Here is a 22,898-nt window from a genome sequence, read left to right on the forward strand (position 1 = left end):
GGGGTGTCGCTTGTGACGCTGGAGCGCCCGCCGGCGATCTTTAATCGCTTCAGCGATCTCAGGCGACCACCAAGGCACAGCCTTCCGCCGAGGGGACCCACAGGAATGGGGAATGGCAGATTCGGCGGCAGTAACGATGCCGGTGGTGACCGATTGAACCACCGCATCAATGTCATCGGTAGAGAGAGGCTCAAAAGCGGCAGTGGAGGAGAACAAGTCCCAGTCAGCCTTATTCATAGCCCATCTGCTAGGGCGCCCAGAAGAGTGGCGCTGTGGTAGTGACAAAAAGATCGGAAAATGGTCACTACCACACAGGTCGTCATGCACACTCCATTGGATAGACGGTAAGAGGCTATGGCTACAGATTGAAAGGTCAATGGCGGAGTAGGTGCCATGCGCCACACTGAAGTGTGTGAAGGCACCATCATTTAACAGCGAGAGATCGAGCTGCGACAATAAATGCTCAATGATGGCGCCTCGACCTGTTGCCACTGACCCACCCCACAGAGGGTTATGAGCGTTGAAGTCGCCCAATAGCAAGAAAGGTGGCGGCAATTGGGCGACCAGTGCAGCCAGGACATGCTGCGAGACATCACCATCCGGTGGAATGTAAACACTGCAGACGGTAACAGCCTGTGGCGTCCACACGCGTACAGCGACAGCCTCTAAAGGCGTCTGGAGAGGGACAGATTCGCTGTGCAGAGTGTGAAGGACATAAATGCAGACGCCACCAGACACCCTTTCATAAGCTGCTCGGTTCTTGTAATAACCCCGATAGCCACGGAGGGCGGGGGTTCGCATCGCCGGAAACCAAGTTTCCTGGAGAGCAATGCAGAAGAAAGGGCGAAGGCTGAGAAGTTGGCGGAGCTCAGCTAAATGGTGGAAGAAACCGCTGCAGTTCCACTGGAGGATGGTATTGTCCATGGCTGAGAAAGGCGTGACAGGACAGGGAAGGCAGATTACGCCGCTGGGTCACCTGCTGCCTCCGATTGAGCACCCGTGCTAGTGTTATCCATGGCGTCTGAGGGACCGGCGAGTTCTAGGTCCTCAGCGGACGCCAGGATCTCCACCTCGTCCTCAGACGCAGAGCTGTAAGGTGGCGGTGGGGTGGCTGCCACCGCGAGTTCCTTGGGCTTAGAGCTCTTCTTCTTTGATTTCTCACGCTGCTCCTTGGGTTTAACTGGCTGGGAGGGCTTCACCGATTCAGTCTCCGGGACTGAGGAGGATCGTGAAGCCCGTCGACCAGCTGATTGCGGGCACTTACGCCACTGGCGGTCGTCAGCCTTCCCACTGGTGGAAACCTGGGAAGGGAGGGACCCGAGGGACCCCTTGCGAGCGTGAGAAGCCGAAGAAGTTGGACACTTCTCCGGCTTAGAAGCAGGGACGGACGTCCCTGATGGGGGGGATGGTGTTGCCCCTGAGGTAGGTGGCGCAGGAGCAACCCGGTGGGTAGAGCCCCCCACTGGCAAGGGGGCAGGAGGAGTCTTACTGGTTATCGAGCTGGCTGGAAGTCGTGAAACTGATGGGGCGGGCACAGGTGTCGTAGCGGCGGCGTAGGATGACGTCATTCGCACGGGATGTAATCGGTCGTATTTCCGCTTGGCTTCAGTATAAGTCAGTCGGTCCAGGGTCTTATATTCCATGATTTTGCGTTCTTTCTGGAAGATTCTGCAGTCTGGCGAGCAAGGTGAATGGTGCTCCCCGCAGTTGACACAGATGGGAGGCGGGGCACATGGAGTATCGGGATGAGACGGGCGTCCGCAATCTCGACATGTGAGGCTGGAAGTGCAGCGGGAAGACATATGGCCAAACTTCCAGCACTTGAAGCACCGCATCGGGGGAGGAATATAGGGCCTGACGTCACATCGGTAGACCATCACCTTGACCTTGTCCGGTAACGTATCACCCTCGAAGGCCAAGATGAAGGCACCGGTAGCTATCTGATTTTCCTTCGGACCCCGATGAACGCGCCGGACGAAATGTACACCTCTGCGCTCTAAGTTGGCGCGCAGCTCGTCATCAGACTGCAAAAGAAGGTCCTTATGGTAAATAACTCCCTGGACCATATTTAAACTCTTATGCGGTGTGATCGTAACAGCAACATCCCCCAACTTATCACAAGCAAGTAACCGTCGTGACTGGGCAGAGGATGCCGTTTGGATCAGGACCGATCCAGAGCGCATTTTTGACAACCCCTCCACCTCCCCAAACTTGTCCTCTAAATGCTCGACGAAGAACTGAGGCTTTGTTGAGAGAAAAGACTCCCCATCAGCTCTCGTACAAACTAAGAATCGGGGCGAATAAGTGCTACTGCCATCCTGAGATTTACGTTCCTCCCACGGCGTGGCCAGAGAGGGGAACGTTTTCGGATTGTACTTTTCAGCATTAAATTGAGCCCGAGAACGCTTAGAGACTGCTGGCGGCTGGCCGCCAGCGACAGATGATGTACCACGCTTCATTGCGGGTCATCCGCCCTGATGCCACCTACTCCGACCAAGGGCCCTCCCCACGGGCGCCACCCAGCCACAGCAAAGGCCACCTGGCAGGATGGCCATTGCCGGGAGTCCCGATGCCCCAGGGAGATGGGCATCTACTCCTTGGCATACGTGGGGAGTGAACGGCGCAGGCATCAGTAGAGCGATCCCTGTGTTGTCAGGGGGCTACAACCAAGAGGGTACATGGCGACCCCACCACAACGGACTGGCTACCGTGCTGGATCTTAGGTGCAAAAATGGCCAAGGTCGTCGTCACAGTTAAAAGAAACACTGCAGAGTGCAGCGTGGTAATCGCCCAAGAGATCGAAAACGAGCGGGACACCATTGCAACGACGAGAAAGACGGCTATAGGTCTAATTGCACGAAGGATACAGTGCACCACGTAAGGTGCCCTTCCCCAATTGGCTCGCTCTTCGGAATAATTTAGATAGATGGAGGTCAAACCCGAGAGGGGACCATCACATAAGGCCGAAACGTTGGACAGAGGGTGGAAGGCTCCCTAGTTCATTGGACAGGGGGCAGCCACCCGAGAGTCCGCCCACGACCGAGCTCCACAACAGATTTGGCGTAAAGCCTCGAGTCCGCCCCCCTGAGGGGGTAACTGACCGCCCCTCATCCAGATGGTCAAGTTCACTACCCAGGATACCCAAGTGGCCAGGAAACCGAAGGAAGTAAATCGAACAAGCACCATCACGTTTTGTAAACACTGAGTGCACGCCACGTAGCTACGATCGAAATTTCACCTTTGTCTCTTATTGCCACACAATACGAGCGAGCGAATGGTTCTTTCCTTTGGTGGTAATTTTTCGAAGTCGTCAGAAGTCCTCTTAGCTGACTGCTGCTAAAGCACACCGACGTCCGATTTTACAATAATCGGACAAAGATCTCGAACCGAGGCACGCGTCCTTCGGCAGGTCGGTACCCCACGAGCCTCTAATAACATTTATCTGGCCGGGATTTACTGATAAACAAGAAACTGACGAAGCTTGCGTTTTCGACATATCGACAGGCAACGGTGGGAACAACTTTCAAAAACAGTGGAAACAGCAAAACTTTTATATTTAGGCTACCGCTTTTATATACAAGAGGGCGTGAGTAGTACCATAAACAAAACTGGTTTCAGTTCAAATGAAACTACTTACAGCTGAGTTTGACAGTTGCAGTGGACTGGGCGCCGGCCTACGTCACACAGTAAGGTAGTGCGATTTTGTAAACGTGTCCGTGGCAACGCTTCAGTGTTTCCGCAGCCCAGTATGCGGCTGGTGTTTTCGTCTGCAGCCACAGTTGAAAGCTGACAGCTGTCAGGGATTATCTTACGTCGTCTCTACTATAGTCACCATGTTTACTACTAATACTGCCCATTTCCAAAATAGCGACCCAAATATGTCCCTCATTGCAGGAAAAAAAGTACTCTGACATCCGTGCCGCCGATCTAAAATGGATAACAGTAATCCAGAAAGTTTTGCAACGAAACGAAAAAGTGAGTTAACGACTTAGGAGTTAGAAGGGTTCCAAAAGAAGTAAACATACTGATAACGTACAAATATTACCAAACTGCGAAGGAAACCGGTCATGACCGTAGCTCACGGTCACAGGATTTTACCCTCAGTGGGCATTCGTAATGAAGACATTCACAGTAAATCAAGTTACTGAAAGATCAGATCAGACAAATGTAGTTTCACTTCAATGACGGAGTTATCGCGGACTTTCGAAACATTCTCGTCCTCTGTGGCCAATTGCAAGAACCGTTTTACGTAAAATGGGCTAGCGCACGAATATGCGTAAAATAAATGCTTAGTATTTGCGAGATACAAATGGAAATAACTCGTATAAAGGCTTCTGAGAAAATGCTGATATTGCAGTACGAAAACATATTGTTACTGCAAAAAACTGGCAATTTCAAGAAGTACTATATCCGCTATATTGTTAACAGGCTTATTCGCTTTGCAGTTTGAACACAATGTTGCAATACGGTAGAATAATTCCAGTCCTGTGTATGCATGACGTGTCTGGAAAGAGGTGGCTTCGGCGTGTCGACAGTTTCCCTAGCGAGTGAAGGTGCGGCTCACCTGGGTGTAGCACCAGTTCTCGGCGACGGGCGTGTTGACCTCTGGCGGCGGCGGGCTGGGCACGCGGGACACGGCCATGGCGGCGGCGGCGACGGCGGCCGAGCTCACCCGCGCCGTCTGCGGAGAGCACTCACTCACCACCGGCGGCCTGCAACACCAACAACGCCGCCTCAGACAAGCCAACGGCGCGCCGCCCACAGCGCCCCTAGTGGCGCCGTTTCGCAAACATTACACACTGCACAAGTAACTCAAGTTATGCTCAGTGTACAATGACAAATTAAAGTAGAGTCCTTTCCCAAAATACACAGTTACAATTCACACGAACGTGAGTCATTTCACTATTTTGGCATTGTCACAAGCGAGGTGTTTGTATCTACGAGTTAACTGAAAATAATGACCACAGTAATCGGAGACTGTAATGCGTAGCAGAATTTACGTTCGTATATACTACGAAAGGCGAACATACATTTCGAAAATAGACCTCTGAACTATCGTCGAGTAGAGGAGAAAGGTATATATTAGGAATACAACACTACAACGGTAATAACAGAGAAATTTGTTTTGTCACATCGAGGCGCCAGAAACCGGAACACTATTTAAAAAATCGCAATAAAATCGAGGAGCACGTGCCCCACCTAACGAATACCGCCTATACTACTGCGTTAATTAGTTTTTTCGTGACATATCAAATGTCGTGGGGAGAAAAAGGCAACTTCTGTCAGGAATTAAGTAAACGCTACAAAGAGCTGCTGTAAGGGCCCGAAAAGATTACATAGAATCCGGTTTATAATGTAAAGACATTCCACCAACTGAAAACTTTGTCAGCCGTACCGTGTTGCTCAACAATACACGGGCCGAGCAGACGAACTTTGAAGTTTAGAAACATATGAAGAACACTATGACGAGTGAGAAAATAATTGGCAGCGATACACGTGCACATCACCTACGTTATTTGCCTCCTCCCCCCCCCCCCCCCATTAATTTACGATCAACTGTCGCAAATGTTCCTCAAACAATTACTCGCTTTCACGGCACACTTCACATTCTGCAATACGGGACTAATACAGCCCGCTAATTGGCTTCTACAGAAGCGTTAAGACCCCAGGCAATTTCTTATGGCTCTTCTATTATATTCGGTCACACACACACACACACACACACACACACACACACACACACACACACACACCTCTTAGACACTATCGTTCGACAGTCGTAAAAGATTCAAAATATTATTTGCCAACTCACTCGGAAGCACTAGAAAGGGCAGAGGACGAGGAAACTCTGATCACTCTTCTCCCCCTGGACGTTCTCGTGCGGTATCTCCTTGGCATGCCGCGCACATCTGTGGCCGTAACGCCCAACTTCACACGAGAAACTGAACAAATGAAACGCGTCTTTCTTAGAACATCGCTGCAACAAACTGTCTCTTATTCCGATGGTATTTTTTCGATCAGAAAACGGTTGCATCTGAGAAGTCTCTAGTTATTTAAATGCAAATGACAATTTTACTTTAAGTATACAATTAGTTTGACAAGTTTACGAAATTTACCGGCTATCGCTGTCCACAGATACGGATGACGCAGACTGTGCTTCAGATGTTTTCCACCGATCGTTACATTCTAACCTCCAACGATCGTTCTCATCCCAAACAAGATAAACTGAAGGATTAAACTCCTTGCATAAAATGGAAATATTTAATAACCAAAATGAAAAATGCTCTTATTGTTGCACAAAAACGGCGAATATGTCTTGCGTAGAGTTAATGATGTAAGAGGACGAATTAGCTTTTCGACTTATCTGTCAGCTTCAAAGACATTTAAAACATCTTGATATCGCGGCTTTTTACAAGTTAGTATTAGAACTCGTATCGTGTCAACTAAAGCAACATTATATTGGTATGTCGTATAACATAACACGTGCCATCGCATCATCCAACGTAGCATTTGTCATGTCGTGCAATATGACAGTGTGTCAAAGTCTACCGTATCTTCCTTCGCCGCCGGCGTTGTCGTGGTTACCGTGAGACACCGTTATACTAAGAGGAAAGGCGCGTCGATCTTAGAGCATGAGATATGATGACCTTAAGCCATTGACAACACACAACGGTCACGGTAGCACCTGATTCCAGAATAGCTGCAGTAGTTAAGATCTACGAACTATCCCCTCTTGACCAGGTCCCCAAAACTTAACTCGTAACGAGATCCCTTCAAAGCAAATTGTCATAACGATCGTCTATAAAGGCTTCGTACAACGAGAATAAATGTTACAGTTTATGGAATAATAACAGATACGACCAAACTGTCTTGTCTCTTCTGCTTTATTTAACATAACTTCGTTCACAGTTTCATTTCGCATTCACCACTCATTCACCGAAACCCTTTGATGAACAGTTTTGGTTGCATAACACCAACAGTCAATGATAATGATACAGCTTTTCTCCTTTTTATAAATTGAAGCCCGCTCTCCGTGATATAATAAAAAAAACGGTCTCAATACCGCGTCCCTCGTGAGACGCGAATAGACTTATCCTGGAATTGACCGCCCTGTAGGTGTACTCAATTTAATGACCACACTTCACTGTCGGCTATTTCGCGTAACTGAATGTCCATTTGTTAATCTGATTATACACTGTAGCTATTTAAAATTCGTCCCTGTATTTTTCACAACGCACAATTAGCACTTCTTTACTTGTTTTTTTTTCTAAGAGTAAACGAAAAAAAAAGACACCGTATCATCGGCTTAGTTGATATAAAGCAAAACACCTTACTATGTCCAATTTTACCTCTTCTTAAAGGATCGGCTACCTTACTCATTAATTAATTACATATTATTTCCAATAACGCTAAACAGGTATCGCCGTTATATTTTAATTGTATTCAAAAGCATGTTACTACTATTATGACCGACCAAATCGTAACAAATCGCGCGGCGTGCGTTTTTAACGATAACTTTACGCTATTCAAGTTCCGTTACAGCTATCTTGACTCGTAATGTTACAAAAGTTTAGGATGCATGCGTACCGATTCCAGGATACTTGCTATTATAAATGCATACCATTCTCTAGATACACAAATTTGTATCTGTTCTTACACTCGTCAGCACGTGTAACAGGGAGTGGGTTCAAGATAGCTTACTGTACCGTGGAAGTAGTGTTAAGTCGCAAAAAAAAAGTGCGAATATGTCAAATTTTGATTTAAATGTCTTTGCAGCTGCCAGACAAGTCGAATAACTAATGCCTTTCTTTTACACTCCTAACTGTGGCCCAGGACATGTTCACCTTATTTGTGCTACGATACGAGCATTTTTTCTTTCTGGTTCGCCACTTTTCCTCTACCACAATTTTGACATTAAGCCGCCATAGCTTGGCAACCGATGTAGATGTTTGACGATGACGGATTCGGTATAGTTGTGGTTTTTTTCTGTCTTCTGAACCATGTTGCTTAGGAATATATCGTGGAAGACCAGAAGTTCACCTACTAACAGTACATACTGGTACTACGGTTCTTTTAGTTCGCCTGCTTTATGCAATTTATTTTAACAGGGAGAGAACTGTAGTTATAAAGTGAAGAATTGCGCGGAAAAGGTGACTGAAAAATAGTTTAAAACCTGGGATTGGATGGCTAGAGGAATAACATCGGCTATAAGCAGTTCAGCTTATGTACATATGTGAACGAGAGACGTTGTCAAAATGTAATATGTAGCCCGACAGTATGCCTTGTGGAAGAGTTATTACGTTAAAGAAATACTGTCTGTAGTGAGGCTGCAGACAGATTTCGACACATCGAGTACAATAAAAATGAACTGTTTGAGCTGCCCTATCGCTGCGACAGGTTAAGCGAGTGCGGCACTCACTGATACGGCCCACAAACAGGTTGCAGTTCAATCACTGTTCCTTGAATAGAAATACGCTTATTAATAAACTTGTTATTTACTTTTGCTTTTTAATCTATTGGTGTGGCAATATTAAATGTGAAAGGAAAAAAAGATGTATCGCTTAGGCGTAGTAAATTTTCGCTGTTCGTACAGCAAATCTGCAGCATCAGGCATGACTCCTTTACTATTAACTCAATTCACAACACAGTTTGCCGACAGCAACCCCGTACAACACTGAATTCACCTGCAAAGTTACATCATTGTAGGAGAGAGTTCTGGAGATACGACGTTTTATACACGTGAGTTCGATTCTTTAAAAAAACCGGGGGTCTTAGTTTACTCGTTGTAACTAATCAGTTACACTCTGAAAGCCAACTGCCATTTTGAAGGCGAAAGAGCCCCAATGAAAACTACTTAAACACACAGACTGTGTGTGTGTGATATGGGTCCTGTGCATGCGCTCCGAGCCGTTCTCAGGAGATTCTTTACCACTCTGATGTTGATAGTTGAGAAATCAGGTTTTGGAAGGATTTAAGAGCTTCCTGATGTGATGAAATCGCTCTCCGTGCATTTATTTGTTTGACGTAAGGCATGAAACTAAGGTCGCTAAGCGCAACATTTCGGGCGAATACGGTTAATGGGGCGTTAAGTCGAAGATTTGCTCATTAAAAGAGTCAACTTTTGACGTGCCGTGGCATCGTGATGATGGCTGGTGCGACGTTTACTGGTGCTTTATCCCGAGTTCACCAGACTTCGCTGTGCACCATTAATTGTTATCTGTTTCTCCGATCCTTTAAACTCTAAAGGAAGGCTCGCGAAATGAACGCTGCAACAAAAGAAGCAAGTCGTCCGCATGTTTTTTTTTTTTTTTGTGCCCGGTGCGTCCCTTCCTGCTCATTTTTCAGCTTGCCTCCTGTTACGTGGTTGTATACGAATTTCGCATTTTCTCGGTGGAATCTTTTTGAGCATTTCCGTACACGAGCTGGCGCAAGGCCGCTTTTCACTTTCGGTCAGGTCGTTCGGAGTCAGTCTTCTTCACAGCTAAGCCTCCCTGCAGTTTGGAGGCACTCCTAGGACTCCGGTACCGGGAGCGACGCGAGCTGGTGACCGGTCGCCTGTGAATCGCTTTCTGGGCAGTCCAGACACAGAGGTCGCGGCACTCTTTAGTCGCTCGCGAAGCGTCGCCAACGACTTGCCGTCTGCGTTGCCACGCAGTCCGAGTAGCGGCCTGTCATCGAACACGCCTCCTTACTTGAAAAACTGACGAGGAGGCTGTGAATGTTAGCTTCGTACGGGAAGTGGGAAACATCCCATTCTGTAGAACTACTCGTTTCGAGGGTACTGCACGATGGACTTGTCAGAGAAAGCGCGGTGTAAAATGGGGAAAGAAGTTCACAAGACATTTATTGTTTAAAATAAAATTACCAGTAAGTCGATGGAAGCAAATTTACAAATAAAAAAAGAAAGTGAAACCAAACCAGGAGTGTACTTTCGCGTTGCAGCGGTTGTGCCGTTGTGTAAAATTACACTGTAGTACGCGAACGTACGTCAAAAACTGAAGAAAAGCCACAAATCCCCCCATCCTTATAAACGCAGTGATCCCATACAAATTACTTGAGAAGCACATTCCATCATAACCACATTTTTGTATGTATCAATCTTACGAGGACCGAGGTTTCAAAATAAAAGTACTCGACAACAGGTTGAAATAAGGGATCTATTTTGTATCGATTCGCGTAATTTAACTAGTCAACATGAAATGGATGTTCAATTTCAGTAGCGCACTTGCCACGGAAGAAGCGCATGCGCGATTACAATTAACAGGTGAAGGCTAAATAATTTCTCGATGCATTTGCCCGTGAATTAGGCGTTTTAAGCTGCCTGCATGGCTAGCGGCATCGTCCCTCTGACCTCTGCCTGCTACAGACGCGCCCGCCAGCTAGGTGACTCGGGTCGCCTGCTCGTTGCGTTCCTTTTCAGTCGCTCCACGCGCGGGCGGCCTGAGATTTGTAGGAAGAATAACACTCCCGGCAAAGAAGTGGGTCTTAAGCAGATTATTCGACCGATTATTGAATACTGTTCATCAATGTGCGACGCTCACCAGGCGAGACTGATAGAGAATACAGAGAAGATCCGACGGTCGTCACGTGTGTGCTACGGAGACGCCCCACAAACTCCAGTCGCGGACGCTGAAGAGAGGCGTTAATTTTCACCGAGTTGCCGTAGGCGTACTACTGAAATCCAGTGAGAGCAGTTTCCGCGAAGAGTTGGACAACATTTTACCAAGTCCACAAATTAAGTTCAGTTTGGTTGTACAAAACAAACGTGTACAGAGACAGAAAAAATACTTATTGTACAATAATCTAGAACTGTTATACTACTATTCTACATAGCTTCCGAAATTTTGTAGGCACTTGTCACAGAGTGGCACAAGTTTTTGTATGCCTTCTTCATATAAGGTTGCCGCCTGTGTATTCAACCGTGTGGTAATATGTTCTTTCAGCTCGTCGTCATTGAAGTGTCGACCACCGAGGACAGATTTCAGGTGTAAGAAGAGATGAAAGTCGCTAGCAGCGAGGTCCGGACTGTACGCAGGATGATCAAACGCGTCCCTGTGAAATTCCCGTAACAGTTGTTTGGTCACATTCGCCGTGTCAGGTAGGGCATTATCGTGGGAAAAAAAAACACCTTTTGAGAGTAATCCTCGGCGCTTGTTCTGTATTGCGCGGCGCTATTTCTTAATGGTCTCGCATTAACCGAGTGCATTGATTTTTTGGTCTAGCGGTAAGAAATCAATCGGCAAAATGTCTTTTCTGTCTCAAAAAACGGTGCACATGACTTTTCGAGGTGTCAAGATTTGCTTAGGCTTAACCTTCGTTGGGGATGAAGTGTGCCTCCATTCCATCGATTGCCGTTTCGTTTCAGGGGTGTCGTACGGCATCAGGAAATGGAACACTAGAAGTTGTAGATTAGTTTCGGTACTGGGTAGCAAAGTAACTGACGGGCGAAGCTCAAAGTAAACGAGATAAACAATGCAGATCGCAAGTAACAGAAGCGTTTCTAAGAAAGACAAATTTGTTAACACGTAGCAGAAGCGAAACGTGTATACAGCGTAGGAGGAGAGGAGAGGAGAGAAGGCTGTGGAGATAAGGAAGAATGGTGGAGGCTAGACTGTAACAGCGGATAACAGTACTGTACCGATTTGTGTAGAAGAGAAGGAGTTCAGGGGCGGTGTGTTGGAGGTAAAAGACTACAGAGGGGGACATACGGCCGGAAACGTGAAGCGTTAGAGTGGATGTTCAAAATGGTTCAAATGGCTCTGAGCACGATTGGGACTTGACATCTGAGGTCATCACTCCCCTAGAACTACTTAAACCTAAGTAACCTAAGGACATCACACACATCCATGCTCGAGGCAGGATTCTAACCTGCGGCCGTAGCGGTCACGCGATTCCAGACTGTAGCGCCTAGAACCGCACGGCCACCGCGGCCGGCAGAGTAGATGTAGTGACGCACGGGGGGGTGGGTGGGGGGGGAGAGGCTCGCACAGGGCACATTCGCGTGGAGAGCTGCTGGAAACCAGCCTGCCGACTGGCGGGCGGACACGGCGACGCGTGGGAGGCTCGTGAGGGGCGGTGCTTGCAAGGGACGGCCGCACGTGTTCATACTTTGTGACGGCTGACCGGCCGTCGCCACAAGGCACTGCCGCGCGACGTAACAAAACCTGGGAGGCCCCACTTGCACCTGCAGGTGTAGGTGTAGGTGTAGGTGTAGGCCTCTGGAGGGGCTCAGCGCCCGTGTTCAGTGCAGCAGCCCCCTCCCCTCCTGCTAGCGCAGCCTTTGTTCACGACCGTGCCTCGATGTTGACGGGACACACACCGCGGAACTCTTCACAAACTGTGGATACCAGTACACACCAGCGGCAACAGAGAGACGTATATAACTCTGACGACTGCCAACATAATGTGAAGTAGCCTGACAGCAGATAATACTTCCACTGCCAGTTGAAAATGGCAGGCTAGTGATTAAGCCGTTTCTTTTTGACGAACACCCGAGTGACGCGAGGCGACATACCGCACGCCCCGCCAGCGCTGACAGCTGTCTCCGCCACCAGGAGGCGGCCGTTTAAAAATAACCTGCTGCGCGCCGCCGCCGCCGCCTCCTGATTGGTTCGCCTCGCGCCGCGCTGCTGCCAGGTGCGGACGGCCGCGCAGGGTCCGCCTGCACCTACACCCGCACCGACCGACCGACCCACCCACCCATACTCTCTGAGCGACCCATCTAGTGGCGTGCGGCAGAGGGTTCTTCCCGCACCGCGGACCCTTTCCTTCCTCTTCCAAACGCGTACAGAGCGTGAAATCAGCGTCTGCCGACAAACCTTTATCTCAGCTCTTAACTCCTCCGATTTTCATTTGGCGGTCATTTTGCGAGACTTATACATGTGCAGGCAAATATGTGGAAAGACCAAAATATAGTCAGTAACTTGGGTCGTTTCAATTACACTTATTTTAAATATAGGACACGGACATAAAAATAATACTGGTCGCTACAGCTGCATATTCCATTGGTAAATGACGCCGTTCCTCGCGCTCTCATCATTAGCTCGGAACGGGCCTCGGCTGTGGACCGTCATCCCGAGATCGCCTACCAGGAGGCGGGCAGGCCGCTCCCACAAAGTGGCCCCAGAGTTCCTGAAAATACACGGAGCGCTTTCCCGACCGCGAGAGGCGCTCGCAACGTACAGAGAACATCGGCCACGTGCTGCACGTCGTGGAACACAACACGCTAGGCCAGCCTCTGCATTGATGCTGAAAAACACAGTTATCTCGCCGTTTCTATATTTTTGTCCAACCCGGAGGAAGTAACGAGACAGACGAATAAATTCTGTGTAATTGCGATCGCCCTTATTGATGATCTTGCACCTTATGTGCAGAGAAATAGCTAGACAACAGTTACTCAACTTAATATTTTTACTGGTGTATGAATTCACTTCTTACAAGTACGTGTTAAGTTTACAGCTGTACTTGTATTCTAATTATCTTAAATAATTTTTGAACCCGTTTGTTCGACGTAATTACGCGACAACGCAGACTAATTCGTCACTACCGTGGGCTCAGTACGCAGTTCGCGCGTTGTCTGATCGTCGGGTCGAGCAAAGCAGCGTGCCGTCGTCCCCTCTGTATGGCCGTAATGACAACGTGAGAGTTTATTAGCCTCGATATACCAGAACGACCTGGGAAAGGAGTTACAACGGTCTCAAACGTGTCACCAATCTCAGTCCCTGCCAGTATTCATAAAAAGACAGGGTTGCCACAAATTTCTCCAAGTGAAACTCCGTGATATTTCCCCGATTTCCAGACAAGTTTCAGCATTTTTCCCCTGACAAAAAAATCTAAGGACTCCTGTATTTCTAAACATGTGAGCAAAAATCTAGAGTACTAACATCAACATCTTTTGTAATGAACTGTTTTTCGATGGAGAAAGCAAGCCAAAGAGTATATACGTTTCTTTAGACCACTGATATTTTATTCCGATAAAGCGAAACACATTTGGTGACGAAAATGCGCATTTCATTAGACTCGCAAGACGGATTTAAAATATCTACACCGATTTCAGAAAAAAGTAAACCTCTTGAAACGTGGGGACTTTAGGTGACTGCCAATAAAATGTTGGTTCTACTCTCTTCGTACAGGTTGTGTGTTACAGGTATTGTGTGGTTTGTCTTTCAAGAAAGAGACGAGTACATGGCGTACAAACTGCCAGCGACTGCCACAATTTTCTCCTCCTTATCGGCCATACTTTATTACATATAAACTACTTCTGAATTGTCAAAATGTACTAGAATAGATAAAATGTCTATAAAACGCCGCACCATACAAAGTACTTGCGGTGAGACAGCCGCAATCCCTGAAACCCGCCGCCCGCGCCCTCTGGATCCCCGCAGTGCTGGGTCCACGGGTGAACCGAGAAAAATCCGCCGCATTACGCCGGCCTGTGCGCAGATCCGAGGCGCAGAGCCCACACGTTACTGGGAGGCGGTGGGCTTCACATCGGCCCGCACTAATGGCCTGTGCTGGAGGTGCACTGGTGTGGCCAGCTACTCACGTGTCACAGGCACACTGCTGACGAAGCGAGGCCGCGGTGACGGCCCACGCAAATTCTCTACGGATGAATACTAACGAGGATAGGCAGCAACTGTCAATAGAGGTGGTCGCTGAGCCGCCGACAGGCACATTGGAAAGACAATCACACAGTCTCACGACTACATTTTTGGCCGTAGCCTTTATCAGAAGATGAGAGCAGACACACACACACACACACACACACACACACACACACACACACACACACACACACACAAAATCATTGAGACACAACTCGTGCACAGTGTGTCACCACTCTCTGAGAATCAGATCCAAACAAACCACTCCTGCCTCTCGCACGCAGCCAACGATGATGCACGACATCTCAGTAAACAAATCATTTCATCTACTGAGACACAAATCAGATATCTCCGAACTTTTTTTTTTCCTTCAAATTTCCACGATTTCCCCGACACATCTGAAATTCTCTGACATTCCCCAATTTCCAGAACTCGTGGCAACCCTGATTTAGCACATTACGTACTGTTTTAATGGAAGCAAAAGTAACACATAAGGGGCATTTGCGAAATATAGAACAACGGTTGTAACGTGGGAATCTCATTGTAATCGTACTTTCATACTAACTCTCAAGCCGCAGTAATTAGGTTCGTTTCCTTCATGTCTATTATAGGAGCCCGAAAGCTATCACCCGTCAGGCAGTAAGACAATGTGAACACTCGCTGTACATTAAACGAATAGTAGTAAGCCTTGTTCCGTGTTACAAGTGGCCCTGAAAAAGTGATAGAGTCTAATTTCGTGCACCCTCGTTTTGAACTGTCCCCGGGACGGGTACGTCGTTAGTCCCAGGCGGGACACGCCAGTGCAAGTGGAGACCGCTAACACCTAACGTACGAAAATACGCCCGGTTAATGTAACTGTCGTGGACTGTGCTAGCCGTAGTAGCACTGCTGCATAGGCAAAGTCAGTCAGTCAGTCAGTCACAGTGAACCGTGTGAAGGAGACTGCATTCTGCTTCTCACTGTTAGTTGCGACATTTACGTAAATTCCGGAAAGTAGTTCTGCGTAGCAGCTGAGCGTGTGCCACCCAGTGCCACAGTGTCGTCCACGTATATCCAGCGTATCAGTGAACTGTACGGGAGAGAGTACTTTCTGGTTTTGCATAATTATATCAACGTAAACTGACGACTTGCGGTTTTAATATGTCTCTGGATACGCCCACAGAATTAGTTCGAAGTTGAACAAATTTCACCAACGTTACCGATAACGCTTAAGTAAGTATATAAGAAACCCCAGCATTTTAGGTTGAACCAGTGGCGACCCACGCAAATGCTCCGGCAATGAATACTAACGACGATAGGCAGCAACTCTCAATAGAGGTGGTCGCTGAGTCGCGCACAGGCACATTGGAAAGACAATCACACAGACTCACGAAATGGAAATTAGCGCGGACACACACACAGTTACCCCTAAACACTTGCACGGGGCGCGGCGCGGCGCGGCTCGGCTCGATAGCCGTGCGGCCTATCGAGACTTCTCACAGGAAGCAGGCCGGGCCACCACCGTCCTCTCCCGACCCCACCACGTGACGCGCCTGCGGGCGGCTCTCGACGCAGGAACACCACACACCGCGTGCTGTCGCGTAATCGACGCCACAGACACGAATCGGCGTCGTTCCGCCACCGGATTAGAAGCGAAGCTTTCCCGAGGCCCGGAAACTCCGACGTATAGTGCAGAGTGGTGAGAGAGTGGGAAGCGTGCAGTGGCTGCGTGCGGTACCTGCAGTAGAAGTCCTGCTGGCCGTCCATGCCGCCTCTCTGGAAGGAGACTGCGGCGCGCCTCGGGCCGCCCCACGCATGTGCGTGCACGTGTGTGTGCGTGTGCGTGAGCGCGCCCGCCTGCGTGGGGGCTGCCGCCAGGGGTGTCACGACCCTCACGGCCGCGCACTTGCACGCCTCCTCCTGCCCGCAGCCGCCGACTCGCGGAGTCCCGACGTTAGCACCGACGGCACAGAACGCGAAAGAGGCGGGGTGCGGCAAGGGGCAGCCGACAGCACGGACGCGACGGGCAAGAGGACAGACTCGGAATGGAGAAGGGGGCAGACGCGCGCGCCGCGCCGCGGCCTCGCTGCCCGCCGCTGGCCTCGCAGTCGGGCTCCTCACCTCGGCGTCCGCTGCGCGCCAGGAGGCGGCGGGAACCGGCGCGGCCACTGCCGCAACGGTAACACTTTCTCCATCCAATTCCGTTCTTTTTGTTCACAGCACCTTTTCATTTAAGACTACGTCCTACGTGAGCCACAGAAGCGGCCGACAGCGCGCGACAGCTTCGCGGGAGAAAACGAGCTACGAAAGCGTCCTAGGCCGCCCACGTCCGTGTTCCTACTCGTCCGCTATCACTGGCGACGTTTCAGACCAAACGTACGCGAATCTCCTCGCTTTTCAGCGCGCGCGACAGCGACAGCTACGAGTCTTCTCGAGCTGGTTGCGTCAGCTGCTACGAAATACACTGAACAGCCACACAAAGTGCTACAGGCGTCCGTATTCAAATACAGACGCGTGTAAACAGGCAGAACACGGCGCTGCGGTCGGCAACGCCTATACAAGTGTCTGGCGCAGTTGTTAGATCGGTCACTGCTGCTACAATGGCAGGTTATCGAGATTTAATTGAGTCTGAACGTGGTGTTATAGTCGACGCACGTGCGTCGGGACACTGGATCTCCGAGGTTGCGATGAAGACGGGATTTTCCCGTACTGTACCGTGAGTATCAAGAATGCGGTAAAACATCGAATCTCCGACATAACTGCGGCCGGAAAAAAGATCCTGCGAGAACGGCACCGACGACGACTGAAGAGAATCGTTCGACGTGACAGAAGAGCAAAACCCTTTCGCGAATTGCTGCAGATTTCCGTGCCCGGCCATCGACAAGTGTCAGCGTGGGATCCATTCGACAAAACATCATCGATATGGACTTTCGGAGCCGAAGGCCCACTCCTGTGCCCTCGATGACTGCACGACACAGAGCTGTACGACTCGCCTGCGTGCGATGACTGGAAACGTGTGCCCCGGTCGGACGATTCTCGTTTACATTGTACCGAGCGGATGGAGACGTACGGCTGCGGAGACAACCTAGCGAATCCGCGGACCCTGCGTGTCAGTAGGGGATTGTTCAGGCTGGGGGAGACTTCCGTAAGCATCCTGTCTGATCACCTGCATCCGTTCGTATGGACTGCACTGTGCAGCATTCCGACGGACCTTGGCAATTCCAGCAGGACAATCCATCCGATACCTCCAGAATTACTGGGTCTATACACTTTCGATGGCCACCAAAAGCCCCAGACAGGAAGATTTTTGAGCATATCTGGAATGCAACGTGCTGTTCAGAAGATATCTCCATCGCCTCGTACTCTTTGGGGTTAATGGACAGCGCTGCAGGATTGACGGCGTCAAATGCCTCAGACACTGCTTCGGAGTCCATGCTGCGTCGTGTTGCGGCAGTTCTGCGTGGTCGCAGGGCCCCCCCACACGATAGTAGCCCAGTGTAGCTGTTTCTCCGCCTCTTCAGTGTACTTATCATTTTTGTAGAATTTGCTTACAGTTAATTTTAGGTAATGCGTATCTGCGTGTTTCAATTTGGTTGGCTCTTGGCGAAAGTTAATTACTGATCGCCATATAAGTCGGAACACCTGATCTGAGTGTTCACCTAGTGCTGGAAGCAAGAACAATGTGTGTTGTGTGTGACGGTAGGGCGGTGCCGGCTCTGATCTTGGCGCCGTTAACTACTCGCGTTGCTGTTGGTGTGTCGCGGACTGAGGTGTTCAGTCGAGTCGTCTGGGGAATCAGTGGCGGCCGGTAACTCGTGCACTTTGGGGGAGCGCAAGGGGTCTGGCGCGGGGTAGGCAAGGCTGGTCGTGTCATGCGTGCCACGGCGGGGTCTCGCCGTTTAAGCGGGAACAAGCAGCTGGACTTGTTTGGCGAAGTTAGAGACCTGAGGAGGTTAAGGCGTGTTTGCCAAGCCCGATATTCTTGCTCTTCACACCTCTCTAACTATTCGTTTAAACAGTCGAGTGTTATTACTACTTGTCAGCGCGGTAAGTTCAAGACCGGTTACTTATCAATAGAGAGTGGCTAGCGAAACGTTGATCCACAGTGATCAGCTACTAGACTTGCTGCGAAATTTGGGTGCTCGTCCGGTGTTGGCTGTGACAGCCGTCTGCTGTGGCTCTCGGCTTACTTTGAATTTTGGGCAGTTGTGTATTCATTGAAGGTAGCGTCCGACTTTCTACTGGCGTGTACCAGTTGGAAATAGATTTCAAATGCATGTACTTCGAACTTGTCGTGAATTTTGGGCGGCTCTATATTTATTAAAAGTTGTTGTTAATCTTTGCTTGGAATATGCGGGTGGGGATTTGTATTTACGTTTTATAACTTGCCAGTTTGCCTGTTTCGAGGGACACTGTATTTTATTGGTTAAGGGATTTTTTTAAATTAAGTGTTATAGATTGCTAAGCGGCCTTCCAACAGCTACACTCAGTGGCGCGTCTTGTGATGTTTCCTGTATTTGCAGGAATGTTGTGCAAGTGTGAAACGTTTAACTAGGCTTGCAGATTGTTAGTACATTTAATGGCTGTTATTGTAATTCATTTGGTTGGTAACACTGTTTGTTGAATCTGCTTGCAGCCACGCCTAGTTGGTGTGGGTTTTTTTTTCGGGCGGGGGGGGGGGGGGTGGAGGCTGTGTAGTTTCGATTTTTATGTGCTGTTGTTAATGGTACGATTGTTACATCTGGTTTTTAAGAACGAAGAGTGATCAAGTTCTGGTTAGAATTATGATTATTTTAATAAGTTTTTAAATTGTACTGATAATGTTGTTGTTAAGTAATAAATTGTATTACGTGAAGCAAATGACGAGACACTTACGTCAGCTGATGCTGGTGATTCTTACACTGCATCGACATAGTGAGTGCGTTCAGTGGCGTGTCACATTTTCAAAGCTCCCAAGCTGTCGTTCCGCAATGTTTATCTGTGGTGCGTGGCGCTTTCCAGAGAAACAGTTAAGTTTTTACATTTGAGTAAAACAGTGCCTCCTGTTAAAAAGCAACGCCCGTCACTCTGGTGCCAGGGTATGGTATGTTATGTTTTGGCCGGTGGTTTGCACCACAGAAGACCCTATGTGTGTGTTCGTCGAAAACAGAGCTTCCGTATTTCGTCAGAGTCCTAGTTGTGGGGGGAGGTGCGGCAGTTGGGGTGAGAGCAGGCCGCCCTGGGGCACAGGGAGGGAGGGAGGGAGGGAGGGAGGGAGGGAGGGAGGGAGGGAGGGAGGGAGGGAGGGAGGGAGGGAGCAGAGCGGCCGTGCACCGGCGCCGCCTCCGCGCCCTACACGACACACGCCTCGTGTGCGCCACGCTACCGGCCAGCTGAGGAGAGGAGAGGACAGGACAGGACAGGAGACGGCACCGAGTTCACCGGCCGCTAGAGGCCCCGTCCAGCCGGCGCCCTCCCCTCCCTCTGCACCGAGCCAGGCGGCCGAGGAGGTACAGTGGGGAGGGCGGCCATTCCCACAGCCCTACAGATTCGGGACCGCCGACATTTGGCCGAACGGCTGGGGATGGACGCCGCGACGGTTTCCGTGGCAGCGCGTAGAATCGGAGGAGCGATCCTGCCGGCTGACGGACGCCCGGCGACACTCAGTCGTACCCCCATGTCTGCCACTGCGGGTGGCGGTACACCGCCTGGAGTAGTCTCCGTCCCTCAGACACGCAGCAGAGCAGCAGGTGTGAAAATACTTGCGCCGACGACAGTGGCGAGGTGGCCCGCACAGTTTCCCTACAGGAAGCCGTCTGAAAAGAATCCCTGTGAGTGCGACCGTCCGCCGGCCACGATCGTATCTCGTAACCAGAGGTGTAGAGGTCTGTGTTCCGGGGCGTCGCCGTGATTTGCACGTGAATGCCGCACGCACAGCGCGGCGCAGCGCAGCTCCTTCCCGGGCCCGTGACCGGCCGACAATGCGGCGGAGCCTTTGTCCGCGGCGGGCCGGCCGGCCGGCCGGCCGACGTCGCACTGAAACACACCGGCCAGCCTGTGCGTGCCGCTCCGCCCCTGCCAGCCTTTTGTTTCCCCGGCGCGAGCCACACCTGTACGGAGGACACGGGTCTGCCGGTTCCTCCGAAACGTGTGGGTCGCGTCGGGTCTCGGTAACCGGATCTCCATGGGGAGGCAGCATTACACAGCAGTAGCGCCCACATGTACATGTATCATCTGCACGAGGCGTTACTCTTGCGGTTGAAGGGAAGACGACAGTATTTTCCGTTACTATCTTCGGGTCTACCTCGTAAAAGACTGAGACTGAGACAGACACAGACACAGACACACACACACAGAGAGAGAGAGAGAGAGAGAGAGAGAGAGAGAGAGAGAGAGAGAGAGAGAGAGAGAAGATATAGAGTCCTCGTAGTAGTGGACGGATGGTCGCACTGCACGCCCAAAACGATGTGAGTTCGTGATGAGGTGTTTGCGGCCGGTACAGTCACCGAAATGTGACCACCAGCTTCGTCCGACGTACTCGTGCTTTCCGCAGAAGACAAGGAGAAAAAAAAAAATAGTTCCATGAATATGTAATCGCGTAACATTGAGTAAGTGTCGCAGTGTCGCGCACATTACATAGCACCGCACATGAGACCCCCCTTACACAAGGGGGTAGTGTGTAGTGCAAGGGCTCCTCACGTACACAGCTGATTTTCCCAAATTTTCTGAGGCACGTAATAAACAGAATAAGGCGGTTTCCAATAATACAGAGTATTCGTCCATTCGGGAGCCAGCCGCCGGTGTTGAGTGAGAGTTTTGCTGTTCGCACAGTCAGCCGGCGGAGCGCGTGGGCCAGACACGTCGCTACGGCGGGCAGTCGTCTGTCGCACTCTGGACGAATGTGCGACGTCACATCATTACTCCCCTGGCCCTCTCCCGTTATCTCAGCATTTTGTTCACCTGTCTCTTCCCTTATCCGATTATCCGAGCAATGGGCAAAGCATTTACTGTCTTACTGATGCTCAATGAAGCAGCTGTTCTTTTCGTTTCGATAATGAAAACTGCAAGTTAGGAAGAAAGTGAGCGACCGGTCCTTCGTGGTTACCTTCTTTCTCAATTAAGCAAACTGCTCCGCAAACTATAGGTCGAGAACGATACTGCCAGATGTACAGACACACCACTCCCAGAATAGTCAGTACCGGTTGCAGCGTGGACGTCACCCTTGAGTTTTGGCTAGTCACGATTCGCAGGCAAGTCTGACGCGGTATCTCTAAGGCGTAGGTACGACTGCTTCTGATCCGGGTGCCTCTCGGTACCAGGCATTTGGAGTCTTTCGGTAGAAGGACTAACTCATTAAAGTAGCCCGAGACACGAATCGAGCGTTTATCGTAATATCGTAATGTCCTTCACCAGTGCAGTGATGGAGCTACGAATTTCACAAATGCGTTTCATCACACACTGAAAGCTAATGGAATACAAAGACGATACGAAAACGATAAATAAAAAATAAAAACTTGAAAAGTGGACGCCAATGAGCTGAGAAAGACACACTATCGAGTTTGAAAAACATTTAGATGCCGAGACACGAAGTAATTAAAGACATTAGCTCCCAGTGGAAATCGATTGAAATGATTGGTGCGACTTGAAAATTTATGGCGACCGCGATTGGAACCCGGGTCTCCTTCGTACTCGGGCAGATGCGCCGAGCACTGCCACGGACCACCCAGCGCGCCTCCTGTCCGACCCAAACTGCCACCTCGTACCGCAGGCCGCTGGCGTGGCGTGGCGTGGCGCGGCCCCCCTGGTCATTACTCGCCACATCTGGACGAGTTGGCACACGGAGTGGTGCCCGCGGCCGCGTCACTGTGACGTCAGCTGGCTCCCTGCTCGCCTAGGTGACTCGGCCGCGCGTCCTACGGGCGCCGCCGCGCACTGCGGGAGTCTCCCTGCCCGCGAGTGTACCGCCACGCAGCCGCGCCAGCCGCCGGTTCCGTCCCGCCACAGACGAGACGATCCGAGGCCACGACTCGCGATTCGGCCTGCAGTGCGTATCACTGACGACTTAAAGCTACTGCGAATATTCTCTATCCGCAATGTTGCCTTCACAATCTATGTCCGGTCTTCAGAAAGCCTTTTGCTCACTCGTCGGATCGACAGACTGAAGTGGAAGCGAGGCGCACGGCGGCGGCAGACCGCTGCACAGCCACTAGCGGAGGTCCGCAGTAACTGCGGAAACAGCTTCACGACAGCGGCTTCCTTCTGACGTAACCCGGTGTGTAAGCTCGTGGCCCCCAGCACATCCTGTGTGTGTGTGTTCGCTGCACCCCTGCAAACCGA

At 50.2% G+C, this 22,898-nt stretch overlaps 1 protein-coding gene across 1 annotated transcript in view; it reads right to left on the reverse strand.

The window, feature by feature from the left end:
• The window catches only part of LOC124552416 (protein roadkill), a 154,863-nt gene that overhangs the window by 66,583 nt on the left and 65,382 nt on the right, over positions 1–22,898 (reverse strand). Inside the window, exon 2 of the mRNA XM_047126683.1 lies at positions 4,565–4,712. Coding sequence (XP_046982639.1) covers positions 4,565–4,712 — 148 coding nt within the window. The remainder of the gene's footprint in view (positions 1–4,564; positions 4,713–22,898) is intronic.

Source organism: Schistocerca americana, chromosome 10 (assembly GCF_021461395.2).
Source record: "Schistocerca americana isolate TAMUIC-IGC-003095 chromosome 10, iqSchAmer2.1, whole genome shotgun sequence".
Taxonomy (NCBI): domain Eukaryota; kingdom Metazoa; phylum Arthropoda; class Insecta; order Orthoptera; family Acrididae; genus Schistocerca; species Schistocerca americana.